Genomic DNA, 16,198 nt, shown 5'->3' with positions numbered 1-16,198 from the left:
CAAAGCCAGCGAAAATCCTTGAGGGTCCTGGCCTTTGTTCTCCTGCAGCACACTCAGCGGGATGCTGCCTTTCCTTCCCTCTGTCTTCCTCCAGTATGCTACTGTTGACTCTCAGCCTTTGCTTCCTGACTTTATGTGAAAACATGCATGATTAAAACTAACCACCCGACCTTTGGATGGGTGCTAACCCACTAACTTTACTAACTTTCATTCCTGGCGTCGCAAAAAAAAACACGTGAAACTAGTTTGCTGCTTGTTTTTAAATAACCTGAGATTTTTAACAAGAGGAAGGTAGCAGGGCATAGTGAGTTTCCTGAAAGAAGAAATTCTTGAAAAAGAATGTATATCATCCACTGATAAAATGGAAAGATAAGAAGAAATATATTTTTCTTTAGGAGATAGGAAATAATTCTAAAAAAAAATCATTTTCTTAATCTTTACTTTTGAATTGCAACTTTGCAACTGGTTCAACAATAGATTAAAATCTTACTGTTGGTCCCTTAGCATGTTTTATGAATTAACATGTCAGTCAAGTACTCAGTGAGCATGTTGAGGATACAAAACATTTAAAGGCCCTGTTGGGGAAGAGTTTACACTTATTTGGTGAGGCAGATACCCAGGCCGTGATTAAGAGTTCACACAGCAATATATGAGGAAGTGTCCAATCTCATAAAAACCTGCCAGCTCATGTCATAAATAACCTGTCAAATTCTCTTAAAAGGGAAGTTCTATATTAGTCTTAGTATTGGATTGTATGTTCACACACTCCTGTAAACCCCAGCACAACGCCTTGTTTATAGCAAGCACTCAAAAACTCCTTCGCCAAATTGGGTTGAATTAAATTTCAATGTAAAAACAAGTTAAGTTGAAGAATACCATGAAATCTTTAAGAGCTTTTGATTGTCTAAGATGCTCCACGTTGCTACACAGGAAATATTTCTGAGCTAAATCAAATTCTAATCTATTTCAGCTCAAAACAAAGCATAGGGAAGAAATTCTAAGCACCTAAGAATTATTCCAAGTCAGAGCGTCAGAGAGGTGTGTAGTAAAATAATTTTCTGCAGCGTAACCTAATTTAGGGGGCTGGGTGGAAAGATAGAAATCACCCTGGCTGGTGACAGGCTTCTGGCTCGATATTTGTTTCCTTTAGCAGTTGCTTCCTGAAAGGCATCTTCCTCATCCTCTGACACTTTCTCTGTGTGAGAACTCCATCACTTCCTAAAGTTACTTTTCCTCTTCTGAGACTTTTTGCTTTTAACTGGTGTGACCTTCTGGTATGTAGTTGACAAATACGATGAAAGTGATACTATGAAGTAAGAGCCAGTGGGTTCATATGATTTTTTTAAATGTTCGGAATAATTAATTGCAGTTGAGCCTTGGTGCAGCCGAGGCTTACATGATTTGGAGGAGCCATCTCACAGCTGTGAGTGGCTTTGAGGCGAGAACTCTGAGTGCCTTGCAGCTGTGTGTGATCTTCTTGCAGGAGCTGTGACTTCCTGGCATCTCCTCACAGCTCTTTGATTTCCTCTTGCAGCCTGCCACCAGGCCTCCGGTGCCAGCTCACCAGGTGCCACCATACAAAGCTGTTTCGGCCCGGTTCCGTCCGTTAACGTTTTCCCAGAGCACCCCCATCGGGCTGGATCGAGTGGGACGCCGGCGCCAGATGAGAGCATCCAACAGTAAGTCTCATGTGCCCTCTGAGCAGAGGCCTGCCCTTGACTTTCCCCTTAAAAGCAGGTGCATGGGTGATTGCACTGTCTCTGCCTCTCTCTGGGTTGGGGCTTCTGCTCTTCTGATAGTGAAGCAGAGCTCATCCTGTTCCCAGGCATTTATGAATATTGTCAGGTCGGCTGTTACCAGCTATCCAGGTCAGTGCTCTCTGGGCCATCACAGGGACCCAAGTGGGAGGAGTTTGCTTCTCTCATGGTCTCTACGTACCTCAGTTCTTACAGGTGGAAATTCAAATGAGAATGGAGTCCTTAGGACTTGCCTTAATCTTTTTAAAGCTTTTTCTGGGTTGTTTGACATTCACCAATACTGTTTTGAACACCAAAAAACTGTTTATATAGTACTGTAGTTAATACATTGTCATAGTGCTTTTTCCAGTTGCTGTTGAGTCGACCTCGACTCATGGCAACTCCATGCGTGTTAGAGTAGAACTGTGCTCCATAGGATTTTAAGTGGCTGAGTTTTTGGAAGTAGATTGCCAGACCTTTCTTCTGAGGTGCCTTTGGATGGACTTGAATCACCTACCTTTCGGTTAGCAGCTAACTGTTTGCATCACCCAGCTACCCCAGCCATCATAGTGTTTATCCAATAAACATTTGTTTATTTGTATTAATACCTCATGTTTTGGAGTGATTTTAAAATTTGTAAAAAATGAAATCTTCCCCTGCATTAACATTCACTTCAGTACCAATCAGCAAGGTGAGTGATGGCACAGCCAGTCACACGCTCGATGTGAGTAAGAGCTGACGTTTACTGAGCATATTCCATGTGCCAGACACTCTCCTATGTGCTCTAGTATATTAACTCATTTATTCAGTGTAGATACTGTTATTATCCTAAAGGAGTCCTGGTGGCACAGTGGTTAAAGTGCTCGGCTGCTAACCGAAAGATCAGCAGTTCGAACCCACCAGCCACTCCTCAGGAGAAAATGTGGCAGTCTGCTTCCGTAAAGATTACAGCCTTGAAAACCCTATGGGGGGAGTTCTGCTCTGTCCAATAGGGTGGCTATGAGTTGGAATCGACTTGACGGCAACCGGTATTTTTCTCCTCATTCTACAGATAAAAAAAGCCAAAGCATAAAGAAGTAAACTGTTACTCACCCAGGAAGCAGCAGAAATAGGATTTGAACCTACAGTGAAATGGAGTTTTCATTACTGAAGGTCATGCTTTAACCACAGGACTGTAATGATGCTTTAAAGAAGCATGACAGATGATTAATGAGTCGATTACAGCATCAACTGCTAGATGTACTGCCTGACTTTTATGAATATAGTATGGTGGTTGAGGAGGGTAATGAGCTGAGCCTTGGGAGTCTGGTTCCAGCACAGCCACTAACTGGCTGTGTGGACAAGTTTGCCACATAATGGTGGCAACTTCAGCCATAAGAATGAATGGATTTAGATAGTGTAGTTTCAAGATAATTGAAAGGGCTGAGAATGTCACTTTGAGAACATTTAAATTTAGAGGGTGAACTTATATGAAATACCTAGGATAGGGAAGTATATAAAAACCAAAGTTCATTAGTGGTTCCCAGGGGTGAGTGGGAGGAAGGGGGAAACGGAGACTCATTGCTTAGGGGATACTGAGCTTCTGTTAAAGGTGATGGGAAAATCTGGAAGTGGATAATGGTAATGGTTGAACAACATGATAACATAACTAATGTCACTAAACTGTACACATGGAGAATGTTGAGGTGGCAAATGTTTTGTTACATACATATTTAGCACACATTAAAGATTGGATTGTGTCCCCCGCAAAAAATGTGTTGTAAATCCTAACCTCTATGCCTGTTGTTATAATCCCATTTGGAAATGGATTGTCTTTGTTATGTTAATGAAGTAGGTTCAGTGTAGGCTGTATCCTGAGTCAGTCGCTTTTGATATATAAAAGAGATTAAACGCAAGTTGTCAAGCAGAGACGGGAAGAGAGATGCCAAGTCACATGAATATCACCCAAGAGCAGAAGCTCAAAAGAGACAAGGACCTCTCCCCACAGTGGACAGAGAGTGAAAGCTTTCCCCTAGAGCCAGTGCCCTGAATTCAGACTTCTAGCCTCCTAAGCTGTGAGAAAATAAATTTCTGTTAAAGCCACCCCCTTGTGGTATTTCTGTTATAGCAGCACTAGATAACTAAGACACCATGATAATAAAAAAAATTTAGAGGGTGAGAAGAGGAGGAGAAGGCTGTAGACAAGGATTGGTCAGAGAACTAAAAGAGAAAAAAAAGAATGTAGTATCGCTGAAGCTGAGGGAAGTCTTAAAGACAGAAGTTGAAGAGCGTGAAGATTCAGAAAGGGCCAGCAATCATGGTGGCAGGGTCACTGATGACCTCTGACCTGGAAGTAGGTGGGGAGGAGAGGCTCAGGGAGTGGGCATGCAGGGCCAGACAGGGTTGTGAGAGGTCATAGAGTTGGTGAATAATGAGGAAATGTGACTGCCTCTAATGTGCTTACATGGTTTCTAACTCACTTCCACACATTTTAATGAGAGAATTCAAGGTTACACAATTTTATCAAGCAAGATGTAATGGGAGAGAAAAATTAGATAGCAGCTAGAGATTGAGGAAACTTGAAAACCTCTCAAACCCAACAAGTCCAAAGAAAGAGATCCTATTACTCTTGAAATAAGCCTGCGGCCCATCTGTCCTGACGGTTTTGTCTTCCTCCCAGACGAGCAAGCTGCAAGCCTTGGGGTCAGAACCCATGTCCACAGAGTCACTTTTCATTCTCCAGGGTCCCTGGCTTCTAAAGCTCATTGACCTTTTCTCTACCTATGTCTCCAATCGCTTCTTCATGCCCGTCTTCCATATGCACTCTTGTCAGAGTTATTTTTCACGTTCAGCTCCTACTAGATTATTTCCTTTCAAGCTCTCCCCGTCACCAGTGGAATAAGGTCTAAGCTCCTTGGACTGGTATGCAGGCTTTTCATGCAGCCCCAGTCTAACTTTCCATCTGTCTCCCCCACTTCTCCTGCCAGACCTTACTATTCAGCCTTCCCTTAGTCAGCCATAGGCTGTCACACTCTCTGCCTTTGCTTACTCCCTCTGCATAGAATTCCCTTCCTTCTCTTTACCATATGTCAAAATTCTTCCTATTCAAAAATTCTTCCTATTCAGAGTTGTATGAAACTCAGAGTAAATTGATTACAATCCTTCTGCAAAGCAGTTTGGCCATATGTCTCATGTTCACTTTCTTTGATCTAATAATCAGCGTCTGGTGATGCATCTTGAGAAGGTTATCCAAATGGATGAAAAAGCTATGCATGAAGATGTTCTTCACAGAGTTACTTGTGATAGCAAAAAATTGAAGCAATTTAAATGTCCATTTATAGTGGAATGGTTGGTTGAGTGGTTGTATGGGAAACTACTTCAAAACAGGTTATAACATGGACAGTGTAACGAAAGAAAAAAATGACTAATTTTAAGAGAGTAAGTATATGAAATAAAATCACATGTATACCTTGATTGCATCCATATACAATATGTACACATGGTCAAAGGTGTAAAAAGAATATGTGAAAATGAAAATAGTGTCATTAAGGTGGTAGAAATATAGACAGTTTCTCCTCCAACTTCATGCACATATGTTCATGCCCTGATTCCATGCTTTTTGTAACCCTGTTTTTTGATGTTAGGGTTCTTTGGTTGAGAAGCATCAAAAGCTAACTCTGGCTAGCTTAAGTAAAAAGGGAATTTCTTGGGGGAGTGTCAGTGGCTCTTAGAATTGATAGGATGGCTGGGGAACCAGGCTAGAAAGTGGACAGCAATCAGGGTTGCTCCTGGGAGCCAGGGAACTACAGGAAAGGCCATGTAGCAGCAAGGAGTGGTCCTGGTATCTCTGTTGGCACCAGGAGCAAATGCCAGTCTTTCTAGCCATCTGTCACTCACTCAAGTCCCAGAATAGAAGATTCCACTCTCCAAGCTTAGGTGCCTGAAGGGACCCATTACCTTCTGTATTAGGAGGCAGGCATCCAAACAGCCTGTCCACTCAGGCTGAATACCCATGAGACACTGGTGGTTCAGTAGTAGAATTCTCATCCTCTGTGCAAGTCTAGACCTCCTTGGAACATCCAGTCCTCCTCCAGTTCTGTTGCAGTGCCTTTTGAATTTTTATCACCTGAGGGAAATTTAAGCAACACACTCTATTATCATAGGTAGAGGGAAAGAAAAAGGAAATAGAAAATAAAATATTATGAGTTATGTATTTTAATATAAAACTAGTTTTTGTTGAGTGGATTCCATCTTGTGGTGACCTTATGTGTGTCAGAGTAGAACTGTGCTCTGTAGGGTTTTCAATGGCTGATTTGGGGAAAGTATATAGCCAGGCCTTTCTTTTGAGGTGCTTCTAGGTGGACTCAAACCACCCCCAACCTTTTGGTTAACAGCCAAGTATGTTAACTGCACCACCCATGACATCAAAAAAGGAAATTTCTCTCTCCTGTCTTTGGTTGCAATGCTATAGGTGGTATTTTTGACTTTGTTTCTCCAGTTCCCACTGTGTGTTGCCCTTACCTCTGCCCAGCACCTTAACTGGTAGGGTTCTTTGCCAGGTAAGGTGGCCCAAACCTTCTCCCCTTAGGCTTCTGAGCTGTTAGTGGGCCTGTTTGCTTAGAGTTGCCATGGTCTCCTTTCCTTCTCTTCTGGTAGTTAGTAAAAAATTTGTCAATCTGTAAAACTTTGTAAAGCATCATTTATGAGCCAGGCGCTGTTGTTACCATTTGGAACACAGCAGAGGGTATGGCATAACAAAAATATACATTCTAGCATTCAGACAGATTAAACAAGTCAGTCACTAGGACCATCTCAGGCGCTGATGATTGCCGTGGGGAGGGAGAGCTCTCTAAAGAGCTGACATCTGAAGATGAGTAGGAGATGGCTATGCCACGATCTGAGGGAGGACACAGGTCCACATGGAAGGAGCGTCACATGCCTGAAGATAGGAAGGAATGCGGTGTGCTGAAGCTTCCAAGAGGATTCCAGTGCCTGCAGCCGAGGAAACCGGGGAGAAGAGGATATTGCAGTCAGGGCTGTAGGTTATGGCGAGGTTATTGCAGGTCATGATAACTAGTTTAAGTTATTTGAAGTCTAAAGAGAAGCCGTTTTCAGCAGAGAAATGGTGTGTTCTAATTTATGCTTTAGAGAGAAAGGACAGTTCAGGGGAAAGGCAGAGGAAGGAATACTGGTTAGAAGACTATTGCATTAGCCCAGGGACCACAGAGACCACAAAAGGCACCCATGTTTCCCTTGGATGCTCATTTTCCCAGTGATACGAGGAGGCTTAATTCTAATTCAGTGGGACCAGTATCATCAGCTCTAGAGGAAGCACTTATTTCATGGGGGACTTTGTCAGGTTTCTCCAGAGAAACAGAATGTGTGCCTGTATCTGCCTGTCTGTCCATGGATGGTGCAGATGATTAAGTGCTTGACTACTAACCCAAAGGTTGGCAGTTTGAACCTACCCAGACGCTCCTTGGAAGAAAGGCCTGGCAGTCTGCTTCTGAAAAATCAGCCCTTGAAAACCCTCTGGAGCACAGTCTATTCTGAAACACATGGGGACACCATGGGTTGGAATTGCATCTACAGCTACTGGCTTGGTTTGTATATATGTATAAAAAAATGAAAGAGATTGACTGCTTTTAAGGAATTTACTCACACAGTTGTAGGGACTGGCAAGTTTGAAATCTGTAAAGCAGGCTGGGAGACTGGAAACTCAGCAGAAGTTGGCACCTTAGTCTTGAGGCAGAGTTTCTTCTTCTCTGGGAAACCACAGTTTTTGCTTTTAGGACCCTCCAACTGATTGGATGAGGCCCACCCACATCATGGAGGGTAATCTCCTTTATTTATAAGTTGACTGTAGGTGTCAGGCACATGTACACAATGCCTTTACAGCAACATCTAGATTAATGTGGCCTACCAAGTTGATACATAAAACTAACCTTCCCAGGGACTAAAGTTAGTTTTGACAGAGAACAGTCACTGAGTGGAAAGCAAACATTTTGCAAGTGGATTATTAAATAATCATATGGAGTTACCCCTGGGTTCACCCTTTGTTTTGGGACACACATATTTTGGTGTGGGCGAACATCACCAGATTAGTCACTGATTTCAAGCATGTACCCCATACAGGTCAGCATCTCCACTTCAAGATCTATCTTTAAGCTGCTGCCATAATTTTGCTTTCATTACGCCATTATTCTTTTTGATATGGTAACATGCTTCTGGATGATGGTAAACATGGTAAAACCAGTAAAACTCATGGCACTGGCCTACATTTCTTTCACTGTGGTGTTCTTTGGGTAGGAGAATTACTGTGTGAAGTACCATGATAGTGTGTAAGGCTGTCAGTGGGATTCCAGCAGAGTTCTGACAGTCAAGAAAAACAAATTCAAATCTAGAGTAAGTGTCTCTTCCAGTAAGGACAAATCATTGACCTCTTTTTTATGAAAAGGGTCTGTTACGGATTGAATTGTGTCCCCCAAAAATGTGTGTTGATATCTTAACCCCTATGCTGATAGATGTAATCCTATTTGGGAATAGGGTTTTTTTTTTTTTTTTTTGTTAATGAGGCCATTATCAGTGTAGGACATGTCTTAAGCCAATCACTTTTGAAATATAAAAGGAGCAGATTAGGCACAGGACCAAGCAGGAATGGGCAAAAGATAGATGCCTTGAAGAGATATCCAAGGAGTGCCAAGAAGAAGCTGAGACAAGGATTTTTGCCGTGAGCGGACAGAAAGAGCCTTCCCTTAGAGCTGGCACCCTGAATTCAGACTTCTAGCCTTCTGAACTGTGAGAAAAATTTCTGTTTGTTAAAGCCACCCGCTTGTGGTATTTTTGTTCTAGCAGCACTAGGAAATTGAGATGGGGTCCGTTATCATCAGCTTTCCTCAAGTAGCTGTCAGAGTCCTTCAAGGAACCTTCTTTGCTGAGGAGAAGCCCATGTGGGTTAGCTAGGCTCAGCCTCCATTTCTGCCACCATGGCCAAGTTTTTTCGTGGACCCACTGAGCAAGCATCAAGATGAAAGGAGATTGATTGGCATCTGCAGAATGGGACTAGTGTCCACATGATTATTAAATAGCCTCATTTGCCATAGGATTCACATGAGACACAATTGGGCACTCACATGAGACACACAGTTTTTTATACTTTGAGTCTGTTCTGATGTATCCAATCCTACACCTTCCCCAAGTTGATCTGTTACCCATTTTGTTCTTTCCAAATTCCCCCAAGCCATTCAGCCAAGCCATTTGCTCTTAATCATGAATTCACATAATCTGAAGCCTTACTCAGGCCACCTGTCCTTTCAGTCAGAGGGAGTTAGGAAAAATTGTACGTAAATTTTACCTCTGGGATGATTTCCCTTCCCTGGGGGCACAGTTATCCTGGTAAATGGTGGAAGATCCCTTTGGGGAAGACTAGGAGGAAGAGTTGTAATAGCAGAATGACCCCAAGGCTACTGGTCTCCCCTTCATCCAAGAGGCTCTGAGTCTGGGAACTGATGTAGATTTGGGAACTGAGTGATAGCCGGTGATTCTCTGTCATGGTGGTGGCTCAAGATTTGATTGGGAGATTGTCTGTTATACAAATCAAGGAATCCCTTGGTGGAGTTATCAGTTTTGTTAAAGCAGTATTGATTGGCAAGCCCAGCTGCCTATGACAGCTGCTCTGCCCACTTTCCCTGTGACAAACAATCCTGCCCCCTCTGCCACCACAGCAGCTTCCTACCTCCATTGAGATGGGAGCCTTCATTGCAGCAGACGGGTCTTTCTCCCTCAGAGTGGCTGGTGGGTCGGAACTGCACATTACCGCTGTACCACCAAGGCTCCTGCTAGAGAGACTGGCCAGTAAATTGCTTGTAGAAGTTGCTACCACCCCCATCATCTGGTTTGGGAGAGGGGCGAGGCTCATGTATGATAGACTGGCTCCAGAATTTCCATCTTCCAGTCTGTGAATTCTTTCCAAGCGATTCCTCGCCTCACAGCGCAGCGGAGTGCTAGAATCACACCCAGCTTCTTGAGCTGACACACAGAATGCCAGAGCTCTTGTGTCACCCAAATTAAAAAATTTGGTTTAATCTAAATGTATGTCTTATAAATGTAATGTATGAACTTTGGATCCTGATACCAACAAAAAAGCTGTCAAAAGATAGTTTTGAGAAAACAGAGGAAATTTTGACATGGACCGAGTGGGAGTTACTGTTAATTTTGATACTGATAGTATAGTTATTTTTAAGTCCTTATTTGTTATTTTCCTTATTTGATATGTTTTCTGCATAAAATTATATATATGAAATTTGCTTTAAAATGCTTCCCCCCAAAAAAGCTGATGAGAAATAGTTGAAGCAAAATTGGTAAAATATTGGCAATTGTAGATGTGTATATGAGGTTCATTATATTAATTTCTCTACTTTTGTGTTTGTGTTTCTGTGATAAACCAGAAAACCAAACCTGCTGCCACTGAGTCGATTCTGACTCATAGCGACCCTGTGGGGCTGAGTAGAACTGCCCCACAAGGTTTCCAGGGAGCGGCTGGTGAATTCAAACTGCTGACTTTTTGGTTAGCAACCATAGCTCCTAACCACTGTACCACCAGGGCTTCTTCTATGATAAAAACTTTTTAATAATAATAAGAAGTATGTTTTCTCCTCCTTGATCAGTGCTCTCAAAATCCCCCAAATCAAGAACTGCCCACAACTAAACAGATCTCAAAATACGGAAAATTTGAGCATTAGCATTTTGTTTTTTTTTTTTTAAAGAAATGAAGACCTGCCCCTTCTAGACGAAGGCAGGCTCTCCCTTCTCAGAACTACCACAGCGCTTTGCTGTGCTGTCTGTAGTCCTGCTTTATTTAGAGTACTTGTCTTACCTCTGTATAGAAAGGCCACATTGAATGTCCTTAGTAATGTTTATTGACTAGAAAGGCCACATTGAATGTCCTTAGTAATGTTTATTGACTGCCAGTGTGGTATTTAAATAATAGTCAGGATAATGAATCATAGTGGCAGTTACGAGTGCCTTTATAAAGTTCACGAGTGGAAGGTTGCCAGCTACAATTATGTAATAGTGTTATTGGTGATGTGCGTTTGTGGCCCTTTCCTTCCCCTGGGTCCAGGCGTGGATGACCCAGTAAGCAAGGTAAACTCTGGACTTACTTACTGATATGTAGTGAACGATTTCACGTGGGTTTAACAGCGGTTTCACCACATGTGAAATTGTTCACTACAGATTAGTAAGTAAACACAATTAAGCCGGTGCTTACCTTGCTTACTGGGTCATCCGCCCCGTCAGGGATTGTAAATTTGAAAAGAGGCTTTGTAGGAAGGTGCTGTGGGGTTCGGAGAGAGACAGATGTCAGCTATACCCAGAAGCAGAATCTTTGATGTGCTGAAAAAGTGTGATACTGTTCACTATAGACGATCTCCTTACCTTGCCTGTTGGAGAATCCACCCCTGCCTGGGTCCTAGTTCTTAGGAAGTGCGCCTAAGCTGTTAGAACTTTCTCTCTGGGAATTACCTTTCTACCTTTTGCTTTCTTCTTATATGAAGCTTTTCTCTTACATCTAAGGCAATTTATTCCATCACAGTTTATTTTCCTCTTTCTTGCTTTGAGTTACTCCCTCCCGTAATTAACCTGTACACTTTGATCGGAAGTGAAGTACGATCACTTTTCAAAATTGTTATTTTCATGTGCCCACTCACCCTTCCCTTTCTACTCATTCCATTCACCAAGTTCAGATTAATTTGCTTTTGTGAGAAACCAACTGATTATCTTCATTATTTCCCCAGAAGGAGAATATCCAGTTTCTTTAGCTATTAACACTTGAGTGGGGGATCCTTATAGGTCACAAGCAGAGGACTAAAGTGCGTCCATGCATTGGAAATCGATAGATTTGGATGTGCTATTTAAAAAAAAAAAAAAAAAGTCTGTTTATTACATTAAAAGAGTAGCATTTATACTGTACTTCTTTAAAAAATCACTTATACAGGAAACGATCAACAATTACTTTAAAACAAAGATGAGAATGTAAGGGGGCAGGGAAACTAGATTAAATGGAAACAACCTGAATGGAAATAATGAGACTGTTCACACATTTTGAATAATGTAACCAATGTCACTGAGCAACTTGTGTAAAAATTGTTGAGTGGAAACCTAAACTGCTGTGTAAACATTCACTGAAAACACAATAAAATATTATTCTAAAAAAAAAGAAGAGTAGCCGTTTAGCTGACCAATAGTACTTTGTTGCCAGACAACAAAGGAAAGAAAATGACAATATTAGGTATAATAATAACTAAATATAAAAACTAGGACAAAATTCAGACTTACTCAAATAATTCCTTAACTTGCTTTTTTTAAGAAAAGAAAAAACAACATTTTTATTTCTTTTGAATATAGTCACTTTTTGTAAGCTAGGAAGGAGACTCAAACTGAGCCAGTCTGGCCCTCCGGTGACTTAGGCTGGCTCTTTTCTATCTTCAGGAGAATGGTGTGATAATACATCAGTGGGCTAACTGTAGTGTTAGTAAACTCCACATCTTAACCACTTATGCACGTCTTTCATTACAGGACAACTAAACATCCAGTCCTTAAAGGCAAGCCATAATAATGAACATCATGATCTGCAAAGGACAGAATGACCCAGATAATATGCTGGCCAACATCTCTGTGAAACACATCAGAGCTGGCCAAGGATTGGTGAATGGAGGAGCTAGCTAAATTTTGAAAACCTGCTCTGAGGTTTTAAAAATCCCTGGTTCTGCTGTCAATAAGAAACCAAGTTAAAAAAATATATGTATTGGCGGGGCCAAGCTGGTGGAGTAGTCAGACGCTTCTGGTGGACCCTCTTACAACAGAGACCCGAAAAAACAAGTGATTTGTTTATTTGGCAATCTGGGAGCCCTGAACATCAAAGTCAGAGTTGAGGAACCGGAATGAGCGGCAGGTGGAGGGAGAGATTGGTTCAGAAGCAGCTAGGAGTTGCCAGACCTGACCCGACGAGCCTGAGCCCTTCAGGCCTGATCAGCTCATGGGTGAGTGGTGAGGCAGGCAAGCAGCGGTGCTCAGGAGGTGCGTTTTCCGCACCAGGAGAGACCCAGCACGAGAGTCTACACAGCTACCCAGAACCACTGAGAAGCAGCCCCCATAGGTGAAAGATAAGTACTTGTGTACGGCTTACCACATGGATCAAAAATACCCCCCTTAGGGAAAAACTTCTCTCCCATTTTGCTCCCTGCTCTGCACGGGTCTTGGACCGGCTTCAGCAATTGCTGAGTCCCCTGATCCGTCACACGCCCGGAGCCATACTCCCTGTCTTGGAGAGTAAACAAATTAGGGGAAAACTAAACTGCTGGCTCCCGTAATACAAAAGATTAATATACAGAACTCTTCAAGAAATTAGGAAGGAAATTAAGCAAAACGAAGAACCTGCAATAGAGGAAATTAAAAAGATTAGAGAAGAGCATAATGACAAATTTAACAGGCTGCAAGAATCCATAGAGAGACAGCAGTCAGAAATCCAGAAGATTAACAATAAAATGTCAGACGATTCAGTAGAAAGTCATAGGAGGAGAATAGAGGCAAAGGAAGTCAGAATTAGTGAGACTGAAGATAAAGTACTTGACACCAACATATTTGAGGAAAAATCAGATAAAAGGATTTAAAAAAAATGAAACCCTAAGAATTATGTGGGACTCTATCAAGAGGAATAACCTACAAGCGATTGGAGTACCAGAACAGGGTGATAACAGAAAATACAGAGAGAATTGTTGAAGATCTGTTGGCAGAAAACTTCCCTGCTATCGTGAAAGATGACAAGATATCTATCCAGGATGTTCATCGAACCCCACGAAAGGTAGATACCAAAAGAAAGTGACCAAGACGTGTTATAATCAAACTTGCCAAAACCAAAGATAAAGTGAGAATTTTAAGAGCAGCTAGGGATAAACAAAAACTCATCTAAAAAGGCGAGTCAGTAAGAATAAGCTTGGACTACTCAGCAGAAACCATGCAGACAAGAAGGAATGGGATGACAGATACAAAGCCTTGAAGGAAAAAAACTGCCATCCAAGAATTATATATCTAGCAAAACTGTCTCTCAGATATGATGGCGAAATTAGGGCATTTCCAGATAAACAGAAGTTTAGTGAATTTGCGAAAACCAAAATTACAATAAATACTAAAGGGAGTCCTCTGGTTAGAAAGTCAGTAACATCAGATAACAACCCAAGACTAGAACACAGGACAGAGCAACCAGATATCAACCCAGATAGGGAAGTCACAAAAGAAAATCAAAGCTAAAACACTGAAAATAGGGAAACAGATGTCAATGTGTTAAAGCAAAAAAGAGGGACTTAAAAAATGTAGACATAGATTTTTCACATGGAGATGAAGTCAAGGTGATATAAAGAAAGAAAAGACTGGTATAAACTTAGAAAAATAGGGGTAAATATTAAGGTAACCACAAAAGAAACTAATAATCCTACAAGTCAAAATAAAAAACTAGGAAAATATAAAGACTCAGCAAACGCAAAATCAACAACAATGAAACAGATGAAAAGAAAATACATAAAGAAAAACAACTCAGCACGGAAAATTAAGTGGAACAAAGAAACTCTGAACAACACACAAAAAAAGACATCAAAATGACAGCACTAAACTCATACCTATCAATAATTACACTGAATATAAATGGAATAAATGCACCAATTAAGAGACAGAGAGTGGCAGATTGGATAAAAAAACATGATCCGTCTATATGCTGCCTACAAGAGACACACCTTAGACTTTGTCTCAGTCATCTAGTGCTGCTATAACAGAAATACCACAAGTGGATGGTTTTAATGAAGAGAAGTTTATTTCCTCACAGTCAAAGTAGGCTAAAAGTCCAAATTCAGGGTGTCAGCTCGAGGGGAAGTCTTTCTCTCTCTGTCAGCCTTCTCATCAGTGTTCCCCTGGACTAGGAGCTTCTCGGCGCAGGGACCCCAGTCCAAAGGACGTGCTCTGCTCCTGGCACTGCTTTCTTGATGGTATGAGGTCCCCCTGTCTCACTGCTCACTTCTGTCTTTTATATCTTAAGAGACTGCCTCAGGACACAGTCCAGTCTTGTAGATCAGGTCCTGCCTTACTAACACAACTGCCACCCATCCTCCCTCATTAACATCATAGAGGCAGGTTTACAACATACAGGAAAATCACACAGTACCAGGAATCAGGGCCTCGCCAAATTGATACACACATTTTTGGGGGGACATAATTCAAACCATGACAGACTTAAAGACACAAAGTAAAACTCAAAGGGTGGAAAAAAATATATCAAGCAAACAACACTCAAAAAAGAGCAGAAGTGGCAATATTAATCTCTGACAAAATAGACTTTAAAGTAAAATCTACCACAAAGGATAAGGAAGGACACTATATAATGATTAAAGAGTCAATACACCAGGAGGACATAACTATAATAAATATTTACGCATCCAACCACAGGGCTCCAAAATACATAAACTCTAACAGCACTGAAAAGAGAGACAGACAGCTCCACAATAGTAGTAGGTCCACAATAGTAGTAGGAGACTTCAACACAACACTTTTGGTGAAGCACAGAACATCCAGAAAGAAGCTCAACAAAGACAAGGAAGATCTAAATGCTACAATCAACCAACTTGATCTCGTAGACATATACCAAACAGTCCACCCAAAAGCAGCCAAATACACTTTCTTTTCCAACACACATGGAACATTCTCCAGAGTAGACCACATATTAGGCCATAAAGCAAGCCTTAACAAAATTCAAAGCATCAGAATATTACAGAGCATCTTTTCTGACCATAAAGCCATAAAAGTAGAAATAACAACAGAAAAAGCAAGGAAAAAGAAATCAAACACATGGAAACTGAGCAACACCTTGGTCAAAAACTACTGGGTTATAGAAAAAATTAAGGGTGTAATAAAGAAATTCATAGAATCAAACAAGAATGAAAACACATCCTACTGGAACCTTTGGGACACAGCAAAAGCAGTGCTCAGAGGTCAGTTTATAGTAGTAAATGCACATATCCAAAAAGAAGAAACGGCCATAATCAAAACATTAACCCTACATCTGGAACAAGTAGAAAGAGAGCAGCAGAAGAATCCCTGAGGTGCCAGAAGAAAGAAAATAAGAATTAGAGCAGAATTAAATGAAGCACAGAACTGAAGAACAGTTGAAAGAGTTCACAAGACCAAAAGCTGGTTCTTTGAAAAGATCAACAGAATCGATAAGCCATTGGGCAAAATGACAAAAGAAAAACAGGAGATGAGGCAGATAACCTGAATAAGAAATGAGATGGGTGATATCACAGCAGACCCAACTGAAATTAAAAGAATCATAACAGAATACTATGAAATATTATACTCTAACAAATTTGAAAACCTAGAGGAAATGGACAAATTTCTAGAAACTCACTACCTACCTAAACTAACACAAACAGAGGTAGAAC

At 41.3% G+C, this 16,198-nt stretch overlaps 1 protein-coding gene across 1 annotated transcript in view; it reads left to right on the top strand.

The window, feature by feature from the left end:
* SPATA13 (spermatogenesis associated 13) overlaps positions 1-16,198 on the top strand; it is a 118,347-nt gene that overhangs the window by 40,602 nt on the left and 61,547 nt on the right. Inside the window, exon 3 of the mRNA XM_012558438.2 lies at positions 1,535-1,679. Coding sequence (XP_012413892.1) covers positions 1,535-1,679 — 145 coding nt within the window. The remainder of the gene's footprint in view (positions 1-1,534; positions 1,680-16,198) is intronic.

This window comes from Trichechus manatus, unplaced genomic scaffold (assembly GCF_000243295.1).
Source record: "Trichechus manatus latirostris isolate Lorelei unplaced genomic scaffold, TriManLat1.0 scaffold00168, whole genome shotgun sequence".
Taxonomy (NCBI): domain Eukaryota; kingdom Metazoa; phylum Chordata; class Mammalia; order Sirenia; family Trichechidae; genus Trichechus; species Trichechus manatus.
This window is presented reverse-complemented; position numbering and strand designations above follow the sequence as displayed.